Raw genomic sequence first — 24,805 nt, 5'->3', positions numbered from 1 at the left:
CTTTTATAAGGTTTACTTGTTTTCAAGAAACATTTAAATTGCCAGTATCTCTGACATGTATGTCATATATACCTGTATCATATATTTAAACACCATATCTTACAGGATTTAAATACACACTCACACATATATTTGATTTCAGCAAAATTCTCTTATAGGAGAATTTTTCTATAAAGACAATTTTTCTTTACATTGTATTTTTTCAAAAGGCTACATTGTGTTTTTCAGGCTTGGAATTCATAAATTTCTTAAACAAGCGAGATAATGTATGTAAGATAGCAAAAACCATATACTTTAACACTAAAGGTTATTGTATTTAAGGAGTTATTTTTTAAGTATAGAATGAAATAAAGCAAACAATTTAATTTATAATCTCTCGTAACTGTTGATAACTGTGAAAGAGCCTGCACTTGTCATGCAATGTTCGGTCAGCTTCCTCTGTAATGACAGTAGTGTGCACTGTTGGCTTAGATTATGGAAACGGGCTCAATGTTTGCATTACATTGTTTCTTTTTAGTGTTGGAAGGACTCAGGATCTTATATGCCAGACAAGTCCACTATCATTGCTTTAGATGTACACAAACCTTGGCTTTCTTTAACATAGGCTCATGCCTCTGTGATCCTCTTCCTCTCAAGTGCCACTGTATTTTGCCGATTTGTATTATTAACTTTTAAACAATTGACACAACACTGATAAGTTACTTACTTCTCAGCTTCTATATGTTACATTCTCTTTTTAAAAACCAAAATTACCTGAAGGATCAATGTGTAAAGACGTTACACAGCGTTTATTTATTAGACACAGGGCCCTGGGTTCAATCCTTACAACCAAAACAAAACAGTAACTGTTTCAAACTGGATGTTTTTATGTACATGTCAATTGTTTCTTATCAGATTAACTGTGGCCTCACGCAAACCATGATATTTCTATAATGTAAACTAAAAAATAACCCAAGACCTTTTATTATAGAGGAATATATTAACAAGACAAAAGTTCTAAGATTTTAAGGATAGGCTTGCATGAAGAAGGGGCTTGTTTGCTTGATTTTGTTTTAATATAAACAGCCCTTAAAGAAGAAAAGGGTGTATGATGATATATAAGGACATTTTCCATCATATATTTGCTATGTGTATGCAAATAATCACATTTATATTCAGTATTTTTTAAGTTTGGAAAGAGTAGGTCAAGAAACAGTCCTGTAAAATTACTATATTACAATATAGTAATCAAATAAAATTCTTCTTCACCTAGGTAGTCAAGATCCCCGTTTGTAGTCACAAACCTTATTGATTATATCTGATTACTGTGGTTTGCTATGGTTTATCTTCCAAAAGGCTAGCCAGGGATTTTCATTGTATACTAGGGTGACCTCATACTCAGCAATCTGCTTGTAGTAAGCATTGTGGTTACGGGTATTGATCACCATGCCTGAACTTTACTTATGCTCAAAGGATGATTGTTTTAAGAGAAAAAAGTGAAATATTATGAATGAATCTCTCATCAAAGTGATGAGAGTCAAGAGAAAGTGTATCATTTAAAGGATATGAAAATATATAATTTGAAAAATGAAGAGCAAAACTACATAGGATGATTAATACAAGTGTCTCTACTTAATGACGTCAAAGCTAACCCACCCATTTTACTTGCTTGTATTATCCTCTAGATGCTATGTCGATTTGAATTATCATTCTTTTCAAAATTTAATGTTTTTGTTGAATTTTGAAAAATGCTTCTTAAAAATCTATTTTATTATTAGAAACATCGCTAGTATTAATGGAAATAGTATAAGTAAGATATAATTTCAGTGGCAGTATCTGATGTTAGAACCTTTGACTGACTTTATGAACATTTGACCTATTTGAAAAAGAGTGTTAATAATCTTAGTTTATCATATTGTAATTCATGAACATCTTAAAAACTCACTTAAAGAACCTTGCATTTCTTTTTACATATATTCATAAGCTAAAATTATGTTTCTCATATTTATTTTAAAATTTGGGATGACCTTGAACAATTATAAAAATTTATTTAACAAATGACAGGATGTTAATATATTCTTTGTGGCCAGCTCTGGTCATGCATGTAATCCCAGCATATAGGAGGCAGATGCAGGTGGATGTCTGAATTCAAGGCTAGCCTGGTCTACAGATTGAGTTCCAGGACAACTGGAGCTACACAGAGAAACCCTATCACAGATAAAAAAATGCATATAATATATATCATATACATTTTGTGTATATGTATACTATATATAATAGACACATCATATAATGTTGCAATATATGACATTATGTATATGGTGTATAATATATAATATACAAATGTTATGTATTGTTTATGTTATATATCATACATCTATATGTACATATCTCTTGTAATTTTTGATAGGGACATGGAGAAGAGCAGTATAACTTTTAAATGTATTTAGCTTGTCAGGCAATGGAAATATTTGTGGACAGCATTTGTTTGATTTTAATAGGAGGAAAAAAAATCAAAGAATAAAAAAAGCATTATTCTTAAAATAGGGGGAAGAAGATAGGGGACAAGTCACTTAGACTATGAAAGAAGAGTGGCTTAAGATTGTCCAAATGGAAATGATATGTGATTTGACACTACAAGGCAAATAACTCTGAAGGATGTGTTCCTAATATGGTAAATGAACCACTGGACATTAATCAGGTGATTTGAATGCAAAGATATCCTAAAGAAAAAGCTTACAAATAAAAATAGTTCTCTCATCCATGAACAATTATGCTAGGATTGAGGAATTTTTTTTATTCTACTGAAAAGGAAAACAGAAATAGGAACAAAATGGTATTATCTTTGCTCGGAATGTACATACCCAGTAGGCACACACATACATGTGTATACATATGTTGGCTTTTATGTTGTCAAAGTTCTTGGTAATATCACTTGGGAAGGATGGGTCTGTACATAATTAAAATTATAAAATATTTTCAGGGTTACTGGATCCATGTTGATAATACTAACATCCTATGATTTGGCATTTTAATGTGATTAAATAAACAAAAAATGGACTGGAGAGATAGTTCAGTTACTAAGATCACTTGTTGCTTTTGCAGTACCGGGATTCAGTTCCCAGCACCCACATGGTAGTTTATAGCCACCCATGGTTAGTGACTACAGTCCCAAGGATCAAATGTCCTATTCTAACCTCCCTAAAGCTCCTCCATGCATGGGGTACACATAACATTTACTCAGGCATACACACATACATATAAAATAAGTATTTAAATCTTTAAAATGGTTAAATCAGTGAGAACACCATTTTCATAATGGTTCTGTATTCTATCTTTTGTAAAAGAAGTGATAAATTTGAAGAAGTATTTGCACATGGCTTTTTGTGGTTTCAAATCATCCAGTGAAATTGGTAGAAAGCTAGTTTTCATAAACCGGTTTCCTGTGATTCCTATTATTAAAATTTGGGACTAAGCACTAGCAGTTTATGATATATGAACCGATTTCTAAAGGGAATCTTAGTGAATCTATTGCCAAATGTCTGAGAATTCTTGAAGTGTGATCATTAATTAATTTGTGATACTACATAGGCTGGCTAGATCTCCATGGTACTGGGGCTTTCCTTCCCCTAGGTTTGCATTCTATGCACTTGTGACTCTCAATGTTCAGGTGGTAGAAGGAGTATTCTGTGAGGAAACTCTTGTCTATAATCATAACTTATAATGATTGATTTATAGAGTTATAGATATAGGAATATACTGTGACTCTTCTATTTAAAGGTTTTTCCTGCAAATCTATATGACAACACTATTTATGAAGACATTTGTGTAGATCCTTTATGTTTTAGCTGAAAATGTCACTATTAAAACGAAGTGGTTTAGATGAAGGAAGCTTAGATGTTTAGGTCTTGGAATCTCTTCCAGGGCCTGCTCAGGAACTGAGCTGGGCTCTAACCTCTTAAGGCCTGAAGTTTGCTGTTAAAACTAATTCTTCCAAGAATATTTATGATTTATATGGTGTAATAGAAATGTACCCAGATTTTTTAAAATTATGTAAATTATATGTGGAGTTTTACACACAGGCTTTAAATAACAGTTGTCTCAACAGCCATCGTTATCAAGCTTGGAAGCATTAATGGTCTCACAGAAGTCTGAAATCGAGTATTTGCAGAAGAAACTGAAAGTGGCAAATGAAAAGTTGTTGGAGTTTAGATCCTCTAACCAGAGTTTCTCAGGGAAGAGCACTGAAGGAAAACGCAAGGTAGAGATGTTTTATCATCTTAGACATTGGTCAGGAGGAGGCTGGCAAGGCAAGGGAGAAAGTCACACATTTCTTTCCTTATATATATTGAAACTAAAATCTTTCTTTTGGTAAATATCCCTCATCTATCTGTTAGAGTTTATTATAAAATGTAGTTACTTAAATTTATAATTTTAATAAAAAAGAAAATGTGTACAATATTCATTTTTGTTCTGGCATGCTATGTAAAACACAGGACATATGGAATATAAAACACTGAGATATTTCAGTATTCTTTTATTAGAGAGTCAAAGTGTAGCGATAAAGATAAATCAGCAAATTTTACATAACATTTTTAAAAACTTCTCTACTTCTTTCTTTTTGGCATTCATTATATATTTATATTATGCAGCAGAATATGCTGTAGAATGTTTACTGATAGAAAGGTTATAGGTAAGTTGAAGTAGCTTTTTCCTGAAAGCATGGCATTTTAGAAGTTCTCACACCTGTTACATCGGAAGATTGTTTCCTGTGAGCACTGTGTGCTGAGGATGATTGCTTTGGGTTCTTTCCAGTTCCCTTTCTTTTCTTCATGATTAGAACAAGTTGCCTTAATGAAGGAAACATTTTAAACAAGACTGATCTGTGTACCCATGGCAGTGTTACTTATGCCTTATACTACTGTTAGTAATTTTCAGACGCATGGATTTTATTTATTCATCATAATATCACTATATTTTGTAGTTCTTATCATTTTGAGGTAGATTCCCAAGCCTCATTTAAATGAAAGGAAGCATTCATAAGATTAAAAACAGTTATAAGACCAAATTTGGTTGCTTGCTGTATTACTGAAGTTTGAAAATATGCTATTTTTATTGCCAAAGGCAAGGAAAGGAAGAACAGGTGTATTTTAAACATTTCTTTTTTCTTTTTTGTAAGGACATGCATAAAAGGGGAACACTGCTGCCCAGCTTTATAGCCGTTTTCCTGCATTCTGTCTCCAGATTGGTATATGGAGCTACATAATATAAACACACATTCTTGTCTCTAGTTGGCCACATTACAGTTAATGACCATATGGTCATTATGGTATAAGATCTACTGTCTGTTGTATTTATATTCCTCAAGCATATTGTTCCTTCAACTTCACAGTGTGTTAAACTATTTCAAAGGGGAAAAAATCCTTTCCCTCTTGTTTCTGGTTGTCCTATCAAGTGTAACCTTGGACCCTTATAGAGCAATTAGACCAGCCTCTATCCCCTCCTTTGTAATGAGGTTTCTTGCATTTCTGAGTCTATAACCCTTTAGTCTTCCCTAATGGGACATCATTATTCTGAAAGAAACAATGTAAATGTAAATGAATATTCTCATTAACGAGTCACAGAGAAACCTTTAGCTGCAGCACTGTGGTAATTCCGCTTGTTATTTCTCGGGTATTCCATGCAGGACTTTTTTTTTTTATAATTCATTATTAGTATTCAAAATTACTTGTTCTTTAATTTTGCATGTCTTTCATAATCCAGTGTTTCAGCCAGTTCAACCATGTCCTTGTTTTATTCTCAAGGAACCACCTGTGAAACGCTCAAGGTCTTTGTCCCCAAAGAGCTCTTTCATGGGCTCAGAGGAGCTAAGGAAGCTGAAAAAAGCTGAAAGAAAGATTGAAAACTTAGAGAAGACATTACAGCTAAAGGTGAACATTAAATCATTTTAATTAAAACCATGCAAAGATCAACATAAACAGAACAAGGATGCAGTTGACATGTTTTTCCTTTCTGAATGTAATTATTACGTTAAAAACAGTCTTTAAAACAGATTTCTTAGAATTAAAAATAATAAAAAATATTTACTCCATGAAAATGAAATACATATTCATTAATTTCAAATAAAATTGGGAATAAATTTCTTACGTATTTTCGACACAAAAACACAACACCGTAGATAACAGAAAAATAATTTCCTGTTGTTTATATATGATAGACATTTTGGTTTAATATCATATTCACTTTGCTCAGATCACTTATAAATACTGTATTAGTTACCTTTCTTGTTTTTATATAGAGGAAACAATGAACATTGAATGCTAGTTGGTCTGGACCTCCATCCATGGGATAGTGGTGCCACTTTGATTCAGGGTAGAACTTCCCTTTTCAGCTGAACCTCTCTGGACATCTCACAGACATACCAAGAGTCCTGTCTCTTAGGTGATTCTAAATCTAATGAATGTGATAGTTACTTTTAAATGAGAAGCAGATGGAGCTAAGGATGTAGGTCCATGATAGAGCACTTACCTGATGCCTGCATAGCCTTAGGTTCAGTCTACAGCCCCTATGAAAACAAAACAAATGCAAACACATAGTAAAATAGCAAGTAAATTTATGTATTATTTTTTACATTTCAACAAGTCTATTACAGAACATTTCATGTGGTCTTTAAATTCATTCTCTGCTCATTTTAAGAAGCATATATCTTATTGTTTTGTTTTTGAAAGTATGTACTTCCTAATTAATATTCAGTGAGGTTTGCTTTTGAGAGGAAGTTCTTAGTGCATATTTAGCTAGTGGTATGTGACTGTGTTGGTGTCTGTCTTTCTTGCTCATCTATTTATCTGTTTATTTTATTTTGTGATGCTGGAGATAGAACCCGGAGCTTCACACTTGCTAGACAAGTACTTAACCACTGAGCTCTATTCCCAGACCCTGGAGGGCTTTAATTTTTCTCTCTGACTTTGATATGGTGGTTTTTCATTCTTCATTCATAGACACCTGAACTCTTACCCTACTTTAGTATCTGCCATATAGTTAATTGATTCCCCATAGCCTTTCCTTTTGCAATGCTATGTGTTGTACCTGGGGTCTTATGTGTGGCAGGCCTTTGAGCCAACTTGCAGACCTAAATGCTCAATTCTTTTTTTATGTAGTATATAGTTATTCTTAGGAGATTTTTTTTGCCTTGTTTATGTTGTTCCTAGAACAAAATTGGCTTCTTAGATAGTTATGTATACATTATAAATAATATTTTTCTGCCTTTTCTCCAGTGTTAATTTATGTTTATTCATAGTTATATTGTTCTAGAACAAACAAAAATGATCATATTTTCTTTCTACTAGAAAGAAAAGCTAGATTATCTCATCCAGCATTTATAGTTTCATTTACACAGAATGCAGAAAAATATTAGAGTTACTTGTCTATTTGTTTACACAATAAAATTGATTATTTTAATTAGTCAGCATGTATTATTCACTCATTATGCAACTTGCTAAGACACGGTGGATGAGCACTCTAGGACCTTGTCTTTAGCTAAGAATGGGGATACAGACCAGCTGGGAAAGTGCTTGCCAAGGAGGAACATAGTCCTTGCTTTAATCCCAGCCCTAGATAAAACTGGTCTCTAGAGCACAGCTGCCATCTCAGTGGCCAGGAGGAGGAGCAGGAGGCTTGGAAGTTCAGCTACATTATAATGTTGAGTGACTGTGTAAGACCCTGTCAGAAACAAAGAATGAGAGAGCGAGAAAGAAAAAGGGAAGAAAGAGAAAGTGAGAAAGATAGGGAGAAGAAGGACGGAAGAAAGAAGGAAGGAAGGAAGGAAGGAAGGAAGGAAGAAAGAGAAGAAAAAGATGAACAGAAGATGATAAGGAATTGTCTATGGTGTGTTGAGTAAAAATGCAGGAATGAGCATAAAACATAGTTATTTTTTAAAAGTCTACTCTAGCCCCATTTTTTCTTTTGAATATTTCTTGAAATTTATATACCTAGGCTTTTATGGGCTTTATCCTGACTTCTCCAGAATTAGTATAACACATGTATATGTACACATATACATGCATCATATACAATACACATGTATATACCTATATATGTAGGTATATACATGTGTGTGCATGCATGTATATATATGTATATGCACATCATATTTTCATATAGGATTATTTTTTTCTCATTTTTTTATTAAAGATTTCCATCTCCTCCCCTCCTCCTCCCCCTTCCCTCCCCTCCCTTCCACCCATACCCCCACTCCACCCCTCTCCAAAGACAAAGAGCCATCAGGGTTCCCTTCACTATGTTAAGTCCAAGGTCCTCCCAGCTCCCCTTAAGTCCAGGAAAGTGAGCAACAAAACTAACAAGGCTCACAGTGAGCCCGTCCATGCTGTAGAGTTCATGTTCATTGCCATTGTCCTTGGTTTCTCAGTCCTCCTCCACCGTCAGCCACATTCAGAGAGTCCGGTTTGGTCCCCTGTTCCACCACTCCCATTCCAACTGGACTTGGTGGTCTCCCGTTAGATCTGTCCCACCGTCTCAATGGGTAAAAGCACTCCTCGCGGTCCTGGCTTCCTTGCTCATGATCTCCCTCCTTTTGCTCCTTATCAGGACCTTGAGAGCTCAGTCCGGTGCTCCTATGTGGGGCTCTGTCATTTTCTCCATCCAATGCCAGGTGAAGGTTCTATGGTGATATGCAAGATATTCATGAGTATGGCAATAGGATTTGGACATTTCTGGCACCCTCTCCTCAGCTGCCCAAGGAACTAGCTGGGGGCGTCTTCCTGGACACCTGGGAACCCCTCTAGAGTCAAGTCTCTGCCAACCATAGAATGGCTCCCTTAACTAAGATATATAATTCCTTGTTCCCATATCCACCCTTCCTATAACCCAAACATCCTATTCCCCCAAGTTCTTCCCATCCTCCACTTCACACTTTTCTATCCCCATCCTCCATCCCCCCATCCCACCACACCCCCATGTTCCCATTTTTTGTCCGGCAATCTTGTCTACTTCCAATATCCAGGAGGATAACTATATGTTTTTCTTTGGGTTCACCTTCTTATATAGCTTCTCTAGGATTTTTTTACGAATTATAGGCTCGATGCCCTTTATTTTTGGCTAGAAACCAATTATGAGTGAGTACATCCCATGTTCATCGTTTTGGGCCTGGGTTACCTCACTCAGGATGGTGTTTTCTATTTCCCTCCATTTGCATGCAAAATTCAAGATGTCATTGTTTTTTACCACCGAGTAGTACTCTAATATGTATATATTCCACACTTTCTTCATCCATTCTTCCACTGAAGGGCATCTAGGTTGTTTCCAGGTTCTGGCTATTACAAATAATGCTGCTATAAACATAGTTGAACAAATGCTTTTGTAATATGATTGGGCATCTCTTGGGTAAATTCCCAAGAGTGGGATTGCTGGGTCCTGGGGTAGGTTGATCCCAAATTTCCTGAGAAACCTCCACACTGCTTTCCAAAGTGGTTGCACAAGTTTGCATTCCCACCAGCAATGGATGAGTGTACCCCTTACTCCACAACCTCTCCAGCAAAGGCTATCATTGGTGTTTTTGATTTTAGCCATTCTGACAGGTGTAAGATGGTATCTCAGCGTTGTTTTGATTTGCATTTCCCTGATTGCTAAGGAGGTTGAGCATGACATTAAGTGTCTTTTGGCCATTCGAACTTCATCTGTTGAGAATTCTCTGTTCAGTTCAGTGCCCCATTTTTTAATTGGGTTAATTAGCATTTTAAAGTCTAGTCTCTTGAGTTCCTTATATATTTTGGAGATCAGACCTTTGTCTGTTGCGGGGTTGGTGAAGATCTTTTCCCAGTCAGTAGGCTGCCTTTTTGTCTTAGTGACAGTGTCCTTTGCTTTACAGAAGCTGCTCAGCTTCAGGAGGTCCCATTTATTCAATGTTGCCCTTAATGTCTGTGCTGCTGGGGCTATACGTAGGAAGCAGTCTCCTGTGCTCATATGTTGTAGAGTACTTCCCACTTTCTCCTCTAACAGGTTCAGTGTGTTCAGATTGATATTGAGGTCTTGAATCCATTTGGACTTGAGTTTTGTGCATGGTGATAGACACGGATCTACTTTCATTCTTCTACAGGTTGACATCCAGTTATGCCAGCACCATTTGTTGAAGATGCTTTCTTTCTTCCATTGTGTGCTTTTAGCTCCTTTATCAAAAATCAGGTGTTCATAGGTTTGTGGTTTAAGATCCGGGTCTTCTATACGATTCCATTGGTCGATTTCTCTGTTTTTATGCCAATACCAAGCTGTTTTCAATACTGTAGCTCTGTAATAGAGTTTGAAGTCAGGGATGGTAATGCCTCCAGAAGTTCCTTTATTGTATAAGATTGTTTTGGCTATCCTGGGTTTCTTGTTCTTCCATATAAAGTTGATTATTGTCCTCTCAAAATCTGTGAAGAATTTTGATGGGATCTTTAAGGGGATTGCATTAAATATATAGATTGCCTTTGGTAGTATTGCCATTTTTACTATGTTGATCCTCCCAATCCAAGAGCAAGGGAGATCCTTCCATTTTCTGGTGTCCTCTTCAATTTCTTTCTTCAAAGACTTAAAGTTCTTGTCAAATAGGTCTTTTACTTCCTTGGTTAGAGTTACCCCAAGATATTTTATGCTATTTGTGGCTATTGTGAAAGGTGACGCTTCTCTGATTTCTTTCTCTGCTTCCTTATCCTTTGTATATAGGAGGGCGACTGATTTTTTGGAGTTGATCTTGTATCCTGCCATGATACTAAAGGAGTTTATCAGCTGTAGGAGTTCTTTGGTGGAGTTTTTCGGGTCGCTTATGTACACAATCATATAATCAGCAAATAATGAAAGTTTAACTTCTTCCTTTCCAATTCGAATCCCCTTGATCCCCTTGTTTTGTCTTATTGCTATTGCTAGAACTTCAAGCACTATATTGAAGAGATAAGGAGAGAGTGGATAGCCTTGTCGCATTCCTGAATTTAGTGGGATGGCCTTGAGTTTCTCTCCATTTAATTTGATGTTAGCTGTCGGCTTGCTGTAAATAGCCTTTATTATATTTAGGAATGACCCCTGTATCTCTAATCTTTCCAAGACCTTTATCATAAAGGGGTGCTGAATTTTGTCAAATGCTTTTTCTGCATCTAATGAGATGATCATATGGTTTTTATCCTTCAGTTTATTTATATTATGGATTAATTGATAGATTTTCGTATGTTGAACCAGCCCTGTATCTCTGGGATGAAGCCTACTTGATCATAATGGATAATTTTTCTAATGTGTTCTTGGATTCTGTTTGCCAGTATTTTATTGAGAATTTTTGCATTGATGTTCATAAGTGAGGTTGGCCTGTAATTCTCTTTCTTGGTTGAGTCTTTGTTTGGTTTAGGTATCAGGGTAATTGTAGCTTCATAAAAGGAATTTGGCAATGACTGTTCTATATTATGAAATACCTTAAGGAGTATGGGTATTAGGTCTTCTTGGAAATTCTGGTAGAATTCTGCATTGAACCCATCAGGTCCTGGGCTCTTTTTGGTAGGGAGGTTTCTGATAACAGTTTCTAATTCTTCGCGACTAACAGGACTATTTAGAGCATTTACCTGGTCCTGGTTTAACTTTGGTATATGGTACTTGTCTAAAAAAGTGTCCATTTCTTTTACATTTTCCAATTTTGTGGCATACAGGCTTTTGTAGTAACATCTAATGATTCTCTGAATTTCCTCTGTGTCTGTGGTTATGTCCCCTTTTTCATTTCTGATCTTATTAATTTGTGTGTTCTCTCTCTGCCGTTTGATTAGTTTGGCTAGGGGTTTGTCAATCTTGTTGATTTTCTCCAAGAACCAGCTTTTTGTTTCATTGATTCTTTGGATTGTTTTCTGTGTTTCTATTTTGTTGATTTCTGCCCTCAGTTTGATAATTTCCAGTCTTCTACTCCTCCTAGGTGAGTCTGCTTCTTTCTTTTCTAAAGCTTTCAGGTGTGCTGTTAAGTCTCCAATGTGTGCTTTCTCCGTTTTTTTTAAGTGGGCACTTAGTGCTATGAATATTACTCTTAGTACTGCTTTCATAGTGTCCCATAAGTTTGAGTATGTTGTGTCTTTATTTTCATTAAATTCAAGAAAGACTTTAATTTCTTTCTTTATTTCTTCCTTGACCCAGGTGTGGTTCAGTAGTTGACTGTTCAGTTTTCATGAGTTTGTAGGCTTTCTGGGGGTAGCATTGTTGTTGAATTCTAATTTTAATCCATGGTGATCCGATAAGATGCAGGTGGTTACTAATATGTTTTTGTATCTGTGGAAGTTTGCTTTGTTACCGAGTATGTGGTCAATTTTCAAAAAGGTTCCATGAGCCGCAGAGAAAAAGGTATATTCTTTCCTATTTGGGTGGAATGTTCTATAGATGTCTGTTAAGTCCATTTGGTTAATTACTTCTATTAAGTCTCTTAATTCTCTGTTAGGTTTCTGTCAAATTGACCTGTCCATTGGTGAAAGAGGAGTGTTGAAGTCTCCCATTATCAGTGTGTTTGGTTTGATGGCTGCCTTGAGTTCTAGTAATGTTTCTTTTATATAAGTGGGTGCTTTTCTATTAGGGGCATAGATATTCAGGATTGAGACTTCATTCTGATAGATTTTTCCTGTAATGAGTATAAAGTGTCCCTTTCCATCTCTTCTGATTGATTTTAGTTTGAAGTCAACTTTGTTAGAAATTAGTATGGCCACACCCGCTTGTTTCTTAGGTCCATTTGCTTGATAAATCTTTTCCCAACCCTTTACTCTGAGTAGATGTCTGTCTTTGTGGTTGAGGTGTGTTTCTTGTAAACAGCAGAATGTTGGATCCTGTTTTCGTATCCAATCTCTTAGCCTGTGCCTTTTTATAGGTGAATTGAGTCCATTGATATTAAGTGATATTAATGACCAGTGGATGTTAACTCCGGTTGTCATTTTTTATTTGGTAGTAGAGATTGTGTGTTTCCTTTCTTTGAGATGTGCTGGTGAAGGGTCACTAGATGTCTGAGTTATTTTGGGCAATGCTGGACTCCTTTGTTTGTGAATTTCCTTCTATTATTTTCTGTAAGACTGGATTTGTGGCTATGTATTTTTTAAATTTGTTTTTATCCTTGAATATTTTGTTTTCTCCATTTATAGTGAATGAAAGCTTGGCTGGGTATAGTAATCTGGGCTTGCATCCATGGTCTCTTAGTTTCTGCAAAACATCTATCCAGGACCTTCTGGCTTTCATGGTTTCCATAGAGAAGTCAGGTGTTAGTCTGATAGGTTTTCCTTTATATGTTACTTGACCTTTTTCCTTTGCAGCTCTTAATATTCTTTCTTTATTCTGTATGTTTTGTGTTTTGATTATAATATGGCGAGGGGATGTTTTTTTTTTTTTTTTGATCCAGTCTATTTGGTGTTCTGTAAGCTTCTTGAACCTTAATAGGAATATCATTCTTTAGGTTTGGGAAGTTTTCTTCTATAATTTTATTAAATATATTTTCTGGGCCATTGAGGTGTAATTCTTCTCCTCCTTCTACACCTATTATTCTTAGGTTTGGTCTTTTTATTGTGTCCCAGATTTCCTGAATGTTTTGTGATGAGAATTTGTTGGATTTGCTGCTTTCTTTGATCAGTGCGTTTATTTTCTCTATGGTATCTTCAGAATCTGAGATTCTTTCTTCTATCTCTTGTATTCTGTTGGTTATGCTTGTTTCTGTAGTCTCTGTTCGTTTACATAGATTTTCCATATCCGGCTGGCCCTCGGGTTGTGTTTTCTTCCTTGCCTCCATTTCAGTTTTCAAGTCTTGAACTGTTTCCATTATTTGTTTGATTGTTTTTTCTTTGTTTCCTAGGATATCATTTACGGATTTACTCAATTCTTCAAACTTTTTGTTATTCTTCTCGTCCATTTCCTTAAGGGAGTTTTTCACCTCCTGTTTAAGGGACAGTATTACTTTCATAAAGTCAATTTTTTCTACTTCTTCTTGATTAGTGTGTTCAAGTCCTCCTGTTATAAGTTCGTTGGGTTCTGGTGCTTTGATGTTGTTTTTCAAATTGTTGGAGGAATTCTTGCATTGGCGCCTGCCCATTTCTTCCTCTGAATAATCCCCTTTGGGTCTTCTTTTAGAAGTTCAATTCCCCCCAATGAATTCAAATCACTCACCCCAATGAATGATGGATCCTCTGGCAGACTGTCAGGTCTCCTTGCAGGCCAATCAGCTCGCTGACAAAGGGCCTACCTTGCTACAGGCAGACTAATGAAGGAGGGGACCTCCCACCGGCCTGGGTGCACTCAATTCCAGGTCCCCGGTGCCCAAACAGGCTGAGCTGTGGGATTTTGTGGCCCCAAAGACGGGAGAATGAGGCGGGGTAGGGGGTTCTGAGTGCAAGCTGGGAAGGGACAGGAAGAGAGAGGCAGTATCCAGGGAGAATAACCCTTGCAGGAAGAGCAGGAAGTGTGCGGGTGTGGGGGTAGAGTTGGGGAATGTCGGTGGTCCCTCTCTGGGCAGCTGCCGTGGTTCAGGCACTCACTCCTCACTCACCCCAATGAATGATGGATCCTCTGGCAGACTGTCAGGTCTCCTTGCAGGCCAAGCAGCTTGCTGACAAAGGGCCTGCCTTGCTGCAGGCAGGCTAATGAAGGAGGGGACCTCCCACCGGCCTGGGTGCACTCAATTCCAGGTCCCTGGCGCCCAAACAGGCTGAGCTGTGGGATTTTGTGGCCCCAAAGATGGGAGGATGAGGCTGGGTGGGGGGTTTTGGGTGCAAGCTGGGAAGGGACAGCTCATATAGGATTATTTATATTAAATTGCAGTTGACTCACACAGTTATAGAATTTGAGAAGTTCTAGATCTGTAGTTAGGAACTGGAGGTGTAAGTGTGTCAACAGTCTGAGCCCTAAGGCTGTAGAACTAGGACTCATTGTGTAAGTTCATGTCTAAAGTCTGAGTTGGAGCTCAAAGACACTGGAAGTGTCTCGGCTCAGATATGGTCAAGCAAAGAGAAAAAAAAATCTTTTTTTTTTTTAAACTGAGATTTTCAACAGATTGAGGAATGGTGTCTGATTTAATCACTTAATTAGTATATGCTTTTGCTAATAACACAATACCAGAGATTTGTACCTAACACAGAAAAGTGGTTTCTCTAGGGTACCAGTTCCCGCACGTGAAGAGTCATGAGGCTCAGTGTACAACAGTTAGAGAGAGGAAGTGCTCTCCCTCTTCCTACTATCAGTCTTAAGGTCTTCACAGAAGAAAAGCTGGTCTAATCTTACTTGCCTCACACAGGCCAGACTCACCCTAATTTCTTCCTTCTTACTCCCTCCCAGTGGGGGTTAACTTTTTCACAGAAGGCTTAGGGGATGCAGCTCAAGTAGTAGAGTTCAGGCTTAGTGTGTGGCAGCTCTGGCTTCTGTTGCCAGCACCACAAATAGTAACACATAAATGTGTTTGCTTTTCTTTTCTTTTTTTTTTTTATTTTTCTTTTTTTTTTTTTTGTGACGCAGATGGCGTCATCGTCCTTCAGCCAATGGAAAGTGAGGTTGCTGGGGGGGCGGGGCTTCACTGCGGTTGGGAGGGAGGGACAAGAGGGGGTGTTTGCTTTTCTAAAGCTGCTCTAAGACAGCACCACAAGCTGAGTGACTTACCACAATGGAAATGCATTATCTTGAGGTTCTGCTAGCCAGGCCAGCCAAATAGCAAGGCATCAGCCAGACAAGTTCTTCTGATTGCTGAGTGTTAGTTCTTTTACTCTCTCTCCCCATTTCTCATTGCTTAGGTATTCCTTGCCTTATAGGTGGCATTCCCCCTGTCTTCACATTGTCTTCCTATATGTCTTTCTCCCTGTATCTCTATTTTACCTTTATAGAAGGTATGGTGTTTTGAATAGGAATGACCCCATAGACTCATATGCTTGAATACTTGGGCCATAGGAAGTGGCACTATTAGAAGGTGTAGCCTTGTTGGAATAGGTATGACCATTTTGGAGCAAGTGTGTCACTGTGGAGGTGGGCTTTGAGATCTCATATGCTCACGTTATGCCCAATGTGACATACATACTCCTTGTCACCTCCAGATCAAGATGTAGAACTCTCACCTTCTTTTCCAATACCATGTCTGCCTGCATGCTGCCGTGCTTCCCACCATGATAATGCAATAAGCTTCTGTATGTAAGAGAGCTCCATCGTTTAATGTTTCTCTTTATAAGAGTTGCAGTGGTCATGGTGTCTCTTCACAGCAATAGAAAGCCTAAGACAGAAGGATATTAGATTAGGACCTAACTAATGACCTCATTTTTATTTGATTATTTTTGTATAAATCTTATCTCCAAAAAGATCATATTCTAACATATGAGAATTAGGACACAACATGTTTCTATGTTTTTTTTTTGTTGTTGTTGTTTTTCCTGAGAATGGAAGAAAGGTGATCTGTATAAGTATTTGGATTTTAAAATATTTTCTTCTGGATTCTTGCTTTTTAAACTGTTACCATTAATATTTGTTTAAATTTTGTTATGACCTTGGTCTTCTATGGAATACTTTGCTAGAAGTTAATGAGAGTAGGGTTGGGAAAATGGCCCAGGTTTAAATTGTTATTGTAATTCAAGTATTGAAAGATTTCTTTTTCATACACTGTGCATTATAAATCCATAGACACATTTCTCATATATAATTGGTTATGTCACATATATTCATGTCTCCACAAATGTTGTTCTATGGAAGATTTCATAGACCAAAGACAAAGGCTATGGTCTCCAGAGAGCTGTAGGATACTAAGTTAATTACCCTGGTCAATTAAAGGATGGGAGAAAGATATTAACTTCATCTTTAGTTCATGTAATATATGTGTGTGTATATGCACACACTTGGGAAGTGTTAAAGTGATAGTTTATTGAATCTTATATTATTCATATTAAATTCTGTTATTAATTTTATACAAATATTGACATATTTTGTTCTTCTTACTTTTGTACTATAGTTGTATTTACTTTGAAGATGATGAAAGATGTAAAAATAAATATGCATAGGATATTAGGTCACATTCTTGGGTAGACAAGGGTACTCTTTAGGGTGTTAAAGATAGCCTGAGGGAAATTGTAATTAGGATATCAGATCAACGATATTCCAAAATCTGGACTCACTGAAGTTATAAGTCCCTCAGCCTATGCAGACAGCGTCTTTCCAAGAATTTGTCACTTCATAGGCCATTATTGAGGGGCATCAAGACAGGAACCTGAGCCGGGCGGTGGTGACGCACGCCTTTAATCCCAGCACTCGGGAGGCAGAGGCAGACGGATCTCTGTGAGTTCGAGGCCAGACTGGTCTACAAGAGCTAATTCCAGGACAGGCTCTAAAAAAGCTGCAGAGAAACCCTGTCTCGAAAAACCAAAAAAAAAAAAAAAAAAAAAAAAGAAATAAAAAGACAGGAACCTGAAAGCAAAATCCATGGGGGACAGCTATATGTTGGCTAGCTTTCTGGATTAATTTACAGGCTCTTATGTAGGTAGCTTTCTTTGTTAGTTAAGGCTACCTGTCTATGGATGGTGCCACTCACAGTGGGCTGTACCTTATGTCAGGTAAGAATCAAGATAATCTTCCATGGAGTTGTCAACAGGCCATATCTGACCTAGGCGTTTCTTCAGTCAATTATTTTTTTTCTCAAATGATTCTAAACTGTGTCAAGTTGACAAATAGTGCTGACTTGGACATACAGTTTATGTGTATTTTTTCATAGCCTTGCTATATAGGAAATTTATACATTTTGATAAAATTAAGTATCCCTATGGAATCCTTGAAGATTCATTAACTTTTTATATACAACAGCTTGTCATAGAAAGAAGAGAGAGAACATAGATTTGGAAGGGGGACATGGAGCTGTGGATCTGGTAGGAGTTAGAAAAGGGAAATAGGAGGCAAATATGATTGAAATATCTTGTGTGCATGAATTGAAAGGTTAATGAGCTGAAAGCCTCAGGTGGGCAGAGAAACTCTGAATGGGAAAGTTGAAGCTAGGGATAAGGATCAACGAACCAACCTTTGTAGCTGTGCAGGACTTAGAGACTGCAGGGGATCTGACCTGTAGACGGACTCTTTCCCACTTTCCTAACACCCCACCCCCACCCATGTTCATGTGTGCCCTCTCCGCTCTGCTTCAGAGACGGGCGTCTTCTCTTGCTGAGATTAAAGGACAGTCTGCTTCTGCCGGGCGCAGTTCACTTATTGCCATGTCGCTGCCGTCAGTATTCATCTGGCAAACATGAAATTCTCAAAGAATAAAGATAAGAAGAAAAATAATGTTTTGCTAACTTTTATAAATGTGTGTTCTTGTTCCCTGAAGACTGAATCACTGCTTTTTGATCAGAGTTTGTGCTCCTAATTCACATTGTCTTAACTAAATCAGAAGAGTAGATCAAGAATCACTTCTGTTCTTCTGAAATAAAAAATAATAAATATGCAAAATCATGGAGAAAAGTTAGAAGTTGCATTTTGCTTAGTTCTGGCTCCTAATGTTTCAGGGTTTCTTACCATTTCAGAAAAAATATAGAAAGTATTTAGAATCATGCTTATAGAATGATCCAATGAATAGATCTGATTCAATGGCTACCCTTGGAATATTTGTGTGTCTTTTAGGAATACTTAGTAGTTAATAACATAAATTGTATCATTTCTTACACTTGATTTTGTTGTGTGACTTGTGGTGGCAATATCCTCTGATAAAATTCTGTTGTTTTTGTTTTCATTGTAATACATGGAATAGGAATTAAAGAATTAGGTTTCAGTGCAGAGGATGTATATGTGAGGTTATAAAGAGTCTTTGGTTATTGATTTTCACAGTTTCTTTTGAGGTAATCACCTTTTGACAAACTTAGCTTATACCTGTTCTAAAGTACTGAATGAGGGAAAAGTGAAATGTGCCCTATACCTACATTTTAATATCAATTAACTCTATTTCTTAAGACAATGGAGTTCCATAGCACAGCATGTGTGAGTGAAAATATATTTAAATATTCTCATTAACTGTGTATATTTATAAATAATGCTTGGTTTGAATTCATTTTCTGAAAGCTTAAATTTTAAGAACATTATAAGGAATTACATAAGCACTGGAGTATTATACATCAGCAAAGAGACAAGTAAAATTAAAACCAAGTTCATTGTTCTCCTGTAATCACTTCTTATCCTATAGAGCTGTGGACTCTAGTTACAACAGAAAAACAAAAAACCATAATGTTTCAGAAATTAATTGTACGATAAATATTTGGGGGATAGATTTGATCTTATGAAGAATAATTACACAGCAAGCTATTATAGAAGGATTTTACATAGTTTAGCTATAAACTTATTTTTCCAAAAGTATTTTGACTTTAATGTCTTATAAACATTTATTACAATTAAATTACTTAATTAAAAATTTTCTAACATAGCTTTTTAAAATTCCTAATAAGATAACTGGTATTTAATTTGTTTAGTAAATACAGTATGAAAATTTAAGTTTTAATTCATTCTTTATTCCCTACAAGAGTTATAAATAGCTTTTATTTTAAATATCAAGAAACAAGATTTTTATTTAAACCACCACAAGAAGAGTCTCTAGACTCAGAAATGAAGAAAACATACAAGTCTCAAAAAGCTTGGAAGGTTACAAATTTTACACAGTTCTACTCAATGATTGCAACAGCAAACACCTACCGTTCCTTCAGCAGTTTGTACATAAGGCTTCACTCATACCAGGGTGGGCTTTTTGGTGGTGAAAGTCCCTTTGAGTCACCCATGCGCCTGTAATTAAACCCAATAAATTCACTGTTTCACATAGCTGGACTTGGAGTAGGATCATTTCTGTCACTTGTCACAGGTATCTTTTCTGTGGTGAATAGACATTTTTTGATCTGTACTAAGGAAAAGTCTTAACATAGCCTGTGGTCCTACTCTGAGAAACAAAAATCAAGGTGTTTTTATTTTTTTTTTAAATTGACATCTTCTAAGAAAAAAAAGATGAAGAAATGGTACATACTAAATTTAAATGTGTGTCACAAAATTAAAATAAATATTTTAAAATTTTAGTAGCTATTTTGGGTAATACAGTATGCTTCTTTTTAACAACTTTGCAGCAGTGGTTTGAAATATTCTAAAACTCTTATTAGATAATGGTTTTTCTGAACAACCCGGTCAAGTAGTGCTGCTTTTATCCTTTTATTCTTTATGAAAAATTTTCATTTCCCTCTGCTATAAACATGGCATGCCTATGACTCCAATAGTTCTGATGGCTGTTTAAAGGAATTCTACTAGAAGAAGAATAAAAGCAGAGTAAATGGTATCAGTACTCATGAGACAGAATTGGAGTAAAATGAGGCAAACTATAAATATTATCTTCCAACATCGATGAGCAGAAAATGGCCAAGAAAACAATGATTTCTAAACACTAAGGCCATCACTGTTAATACCTGGAGAAAGGATGATAACAGATGCTCAGTCTTACTGTGTGTGTCTCTGGGGAAGGACTGCTGTCAGGCTTCTGCCTGTAAGCCTTTGTTTTCTAGTCTGTGTTTTGTAGAAATAGAACTTGAACTTAGTTGTGTTTGCAAGATTATGTAACTAATAGAAAATTCTCTCAGGATGGAATTCAAATCTGAGTTCCAAATGCCTACTCATTTTGCATCACTTTAAGCTAGAGAATGAGTACCTGTTTCCCCCAAGCAATTAACCACAGAAGTTTACCATATAGAAATAGTGTGCTTTTAAAGATTCATACTCTTTATTTTGTGAATAAGGGTGTTTTGCCTGAATGTGTGTGTGTGTGTGTGTGTGTGTGTGTGTGTGTGTTGTACCTGCCTGCCTGTATGTGTGTATGTATGTATATGTGTGTATGTATGTATCATGTCTGGTGCCCACGAAGGCCAGAAGAAGGTGTCAGATCCTGTTGAACTTGAGTTGCAGATGCTTGTGAGGTACCATGTGGGTGTAAGCACTTTTAACTACTGAGCCACCTCTGCAGTCCCTGATTGCTTTTATAAATTTTCATCTGTAGTTCCCTTGGGGCACAAAAGCTCAGGAGGTTACTTGTTTTAGTTGGAGAAACACAGTTCATAAATAGTACAGTAACATAAATACATTTTCTAAGGTCCAAGAGATTGGACTGTGTAATATGGCTGTATGTAATGAATAGTTCTCTCATTTGTTATACACTTTAACATGGTTGACTGGTATAATTTAATCTATGTGTTGATGTCACAAGTAAATGCTTTGATTTTTATTTTAACTTTATCAAAACCAGTACGATTATTTCTCCCCTTTCCAGTTTTCATGGTAGCACCCAAATGTTAAATTACACTGTTTGTAGCTCACGTCCTTCCTTTCATTCCTGTTGTGAAATCCTGTGCGTTATTACTTGTGAATTATGGTTCCATGGCCTTAAGAATTGCTCCTACTGTGAGTAATATCCTTATATCTTTAATAAAATAATTTTCACCTAGTATGAACAATCCTTGTGTTGTTGATAGAAAAAGTGTTTCTGAAATAAATTTTTGAATATTTGATTGTCTGTGAACTAATAGCAAGAAAAAGAATGAAAGTAATGTTACATATGAAATGTGACACAAAAATGCAGTGAATTGCTTGAGTTGATCAAGCAAGCCTGTGCTCTGACTACAGGAGAAATGGTTTGGGCTGAAATAAGTAGTATAAATGTACTCATGGTTACACATGGTGTTCTCTCAAATTTTGTCTCTAGATGAGTAATTTTTGAATCATTATATTAATAGTGTTTCATACGAATACACTTGCTTTTTGTATTCTATAGAGCCAAGAAAATGATGAGCTAAGAGATGCCCATGAAAAACGCAAGGAAAGGCTACAGATGTTACATACCAACTACAGAGCAGTAAAAGAGCAATTAAAGCAGTGGGAAGAAGACAGTGGCATGTGAGTTACATAGCTCATAAAGGCATCCCCTAAATAGTAAACGGAGTGGAGAGCATTATATAGGTGTTTTAATGGCTTGTGTTTGGTTTTAGAGAAATTATTTGGTATTCAAATCTTTACTGTGAATATTTTAGTGGAGACCGTAACAAATGAAAACAAAAAAATGTGCTAGCTGTAACTATAGATTTTCCTATCATTTACAGATGCCATTGGCAGAAGGCTATTATGAGCAATGTATGTCTTTACTATCAATAGACTAGCTGAATAAAAGGCTATAATTCAAAGTAAAACCAGTTAATGTTCATATTATTGAAGAACTGCTTTTAAATAAATAAAATACTGGTGTTAAAATTTTATAACCCCCAAAGTATTTACATTTTAATGGAAAGACGTAGAAATATGAAACCTACATGTATAGTTAACCACCTTAAAACTATTTCAACCTAGTCTGCAGTTTGAAGATCTTTACTATCCATCAGTTTTTTAACCTCAGCTTATCTGAATGAATTGGCAGTCTCAGTTCAATTGCTCTGAACAGGTGTTCAGATCTTGGTTAGCCGTAAGTTGCTCCCTTGTTAACAGTATCAACAGAGGGCAAAGGACTGAGTGAGCATAGAAAATCTACCTCCCTCCCACTTTGAGATGGATCCTTTAGGGCACTGTTGATGATACACATTGGTCTGTTCTGTAGAGAAGTAGTTTCTAAATTGGCCAGTACAGCACTTTTAAAAACTAAAAGTGAAGTTTGTTTTATGTACTGAAAATGAAGCTATAAAGGGCATTTGGCCTCACTTGTAGATAATTGTCACATCTAATCTTTTCCATTGATGAATGGGAAATGTTTCACATTGCATTTCAGTGAAGCAGTGATAAAGCAGCTTTCCCTAGCTTTAACCTCAGCTCACCCAGCTTGCAGTGATACCTACAAGAGTGCAGTCTGCTTCCTGACATAATCACTATTAATAACTTGTCTGTGATAGGGCATCCTTACCACATGCAGATTGGATGTCAGCAAATTCTAGATGAATCAATTGCTTGTGTCTTTTTTTTTAGACTTGTAATCCTACAGTGTATGTTTTATTGCTATTATACTAGAATAAATGAGAGAAATAAACCCTTAGGTTTATTAATATCATATGTCTACTTAAAAGTTTGCTTTTCATGGTAGCAGTTTAACTTTAGGAAATTATGATATAGGACTTTAATTTTGACATGCTTAGGTATTAGGAAAGTCATCCAAGAAATAGTAAAATTAAATTAGTAATTGAGATTTGGTCATTGCATAGTTCTGGATTTTAAGGAATGTATAAATAAACTTTATAGCACTTTGAATATGCTGTGAATTTTTCATTTTAAAAGCAGGACTGAAACTAGAAAAATGAAGCGAGCACATCCTCAACAACTTCGACAAGAAGATTCTGATGCTGTGTGGAACGAACTGGCATATTTCAAAAGAGAAAACCGAGAGTTGATGGTTCAAAAGTAAGTTTCTTTGTAGCAATAGAAAACTGGATAAATAATCTGAGAGTTTTCTTGTTACTCACAGTCTTATTACAGAAGTCTATTTTAAAAATTTGAAAATGAAATTATCTGAGATTAATAAACAATCTATATGTATGTATATATTCATATATATATATATATAAAATTATGAAATAACAAGTTGCACATTTGTTAGCGCCAACAGAAGCTAAATAATATTATCTAGGGATTGTGTTAATTAATGTGGCTCTCATCTGTTGAGGGTGTCGCTCTTCATTAGCCTGTATTTTAGACACTGCCATGCTTCATTTTTGGAATGAGGTGGAGAGGGGATAACCTAGCCAGCCATCCTTGTTTGATCTCCTAGATATATACGCAATGCAGAATGCCTGAGCTCTCTTGGTTCCCTGCCCTGTCCTGCTAATCCCAGCTGAGCTCATTATGGTGTAGCCTTGCTGCTACTCTTGGAGCCAGAGCTGTCCAAGCTAATTACTGGTAGCAGCAGAACTGCCTGTTAAGGGTCTGGTGTGGATCTGCTAACATGGTCCTTGGTAGTGACCTGCAAAAGACACGAGGGAATTGCCTTCTTTCTTGCCTTGCACTACCTGTCCTTTGGGTTTAATGCTGATCCTTCACATAGGTCTTTTAGCTGCCCTAAGTATAAAACTTGATGAAGGATACTCATATTTTAGAAAACATACAGTTTGCTTGCTTGATCTTATAATTCACAGACTATTATATTTAGCTTAGCAAAGAAAGAACATTTTTCTGTTTTGTTTTGAGATAAAAAGAGATATACCAATATAATTAGTCTCTTTTTTACTTACTTTTTTTGTTTAGAGTGAATTTTTGACATGTGAATTGTAAAAATTTTTGAAAGTCCAGATATTGTTTAGCTTGCTATAATTAACATCATGTGGCATATTGTAATTAACTGTCATTGATTATTATTAATTGGAAGCTTAAAGCTTCTTTATTTATAATATGTATAAGTGTTGATTCTTTTCTATATAATGCTAAACTTTTGAGGAAATAACCATGTCAGATTTAAATATATATATTTTACTTCCCTCCTAAAGTATACTATTTTCTATTATAGCTGAATATTAAATGCCAATAACTAAGTCTTTTACCATGAAGTTTATTTTACACACTATATAACTTTTTGGCTCAAGCATTTCTGATGATTTTAAATAGCTTTATTGAAATATAATTCAGAAACCATATAATTCTCCTATATTAAATATAATTCAAAGCACATTCAAAGATTTCTATACTATCTATTAATGCAGTTTATTTTAGGACATTTTAATTGCCTTTACAAAAGGCTATACAACCAACCCTTCTATCTAATTTTCCAATCCTAGGCAATTACATACTAATCTATTTTCTCTCCTTTTAGATTTGCCTATTCTCAATTTTTCATATAATCTTTGTAACC

General features: G+C 35.9%; 1 protein-coding gene across 4 annotated transcripts in view; it reads left to right on the top strand.

The window, feature by feature from the left end:
• Cntln (centlein) overlaps nt 1–24,805 on the top strand; it is a 250,041-nt gene that overhangs the window by 105,649 nt on the left and 119,587 nt on the right. The window contains exons 9-12 of one of the 4 annotated variants that reach the window (XM_038333677.1): nt 4,088–4,240; nt 5,784–5,909; nt 21,761–21,882; nt 23,245–23,364. In XM_038333677.1, the coding sequence (XP_038189605.1) occupies nt 4,088–4,240; nt 5,784–5,909; nt 21,761–21,882; nt 23,245–23,364 (521 nt within the window). Of the gene's footprint in view, nt 1–4,087; nt 4,241–5,783; nt 5,910–21,760; nt 21,883–23,241; nt 23,365–24,805 lie in introns of all 4 variants that reach the window. The other 3 variants (XM_038333676.1, XM_038333678.1, XM_038333679.1) reach the window with 3 other exon arrangements.

This window comes from Arvicola amphibius, chromosome 6, assembly GCF_903992535.2.
Source record: "Arvicola amphibius chromosome 6, mArvAmp1.2, whole genome shotgun sequence".
Lineage (NCBI taxonomy): Eukaryota > Metazoa > Chordata > Mammalia > Rodentia > Cricetidae > Arvicola > Arvicola amphibius.
This window is presented reverse-complemented; position numbering and strand designations above follow the sequence as displayed.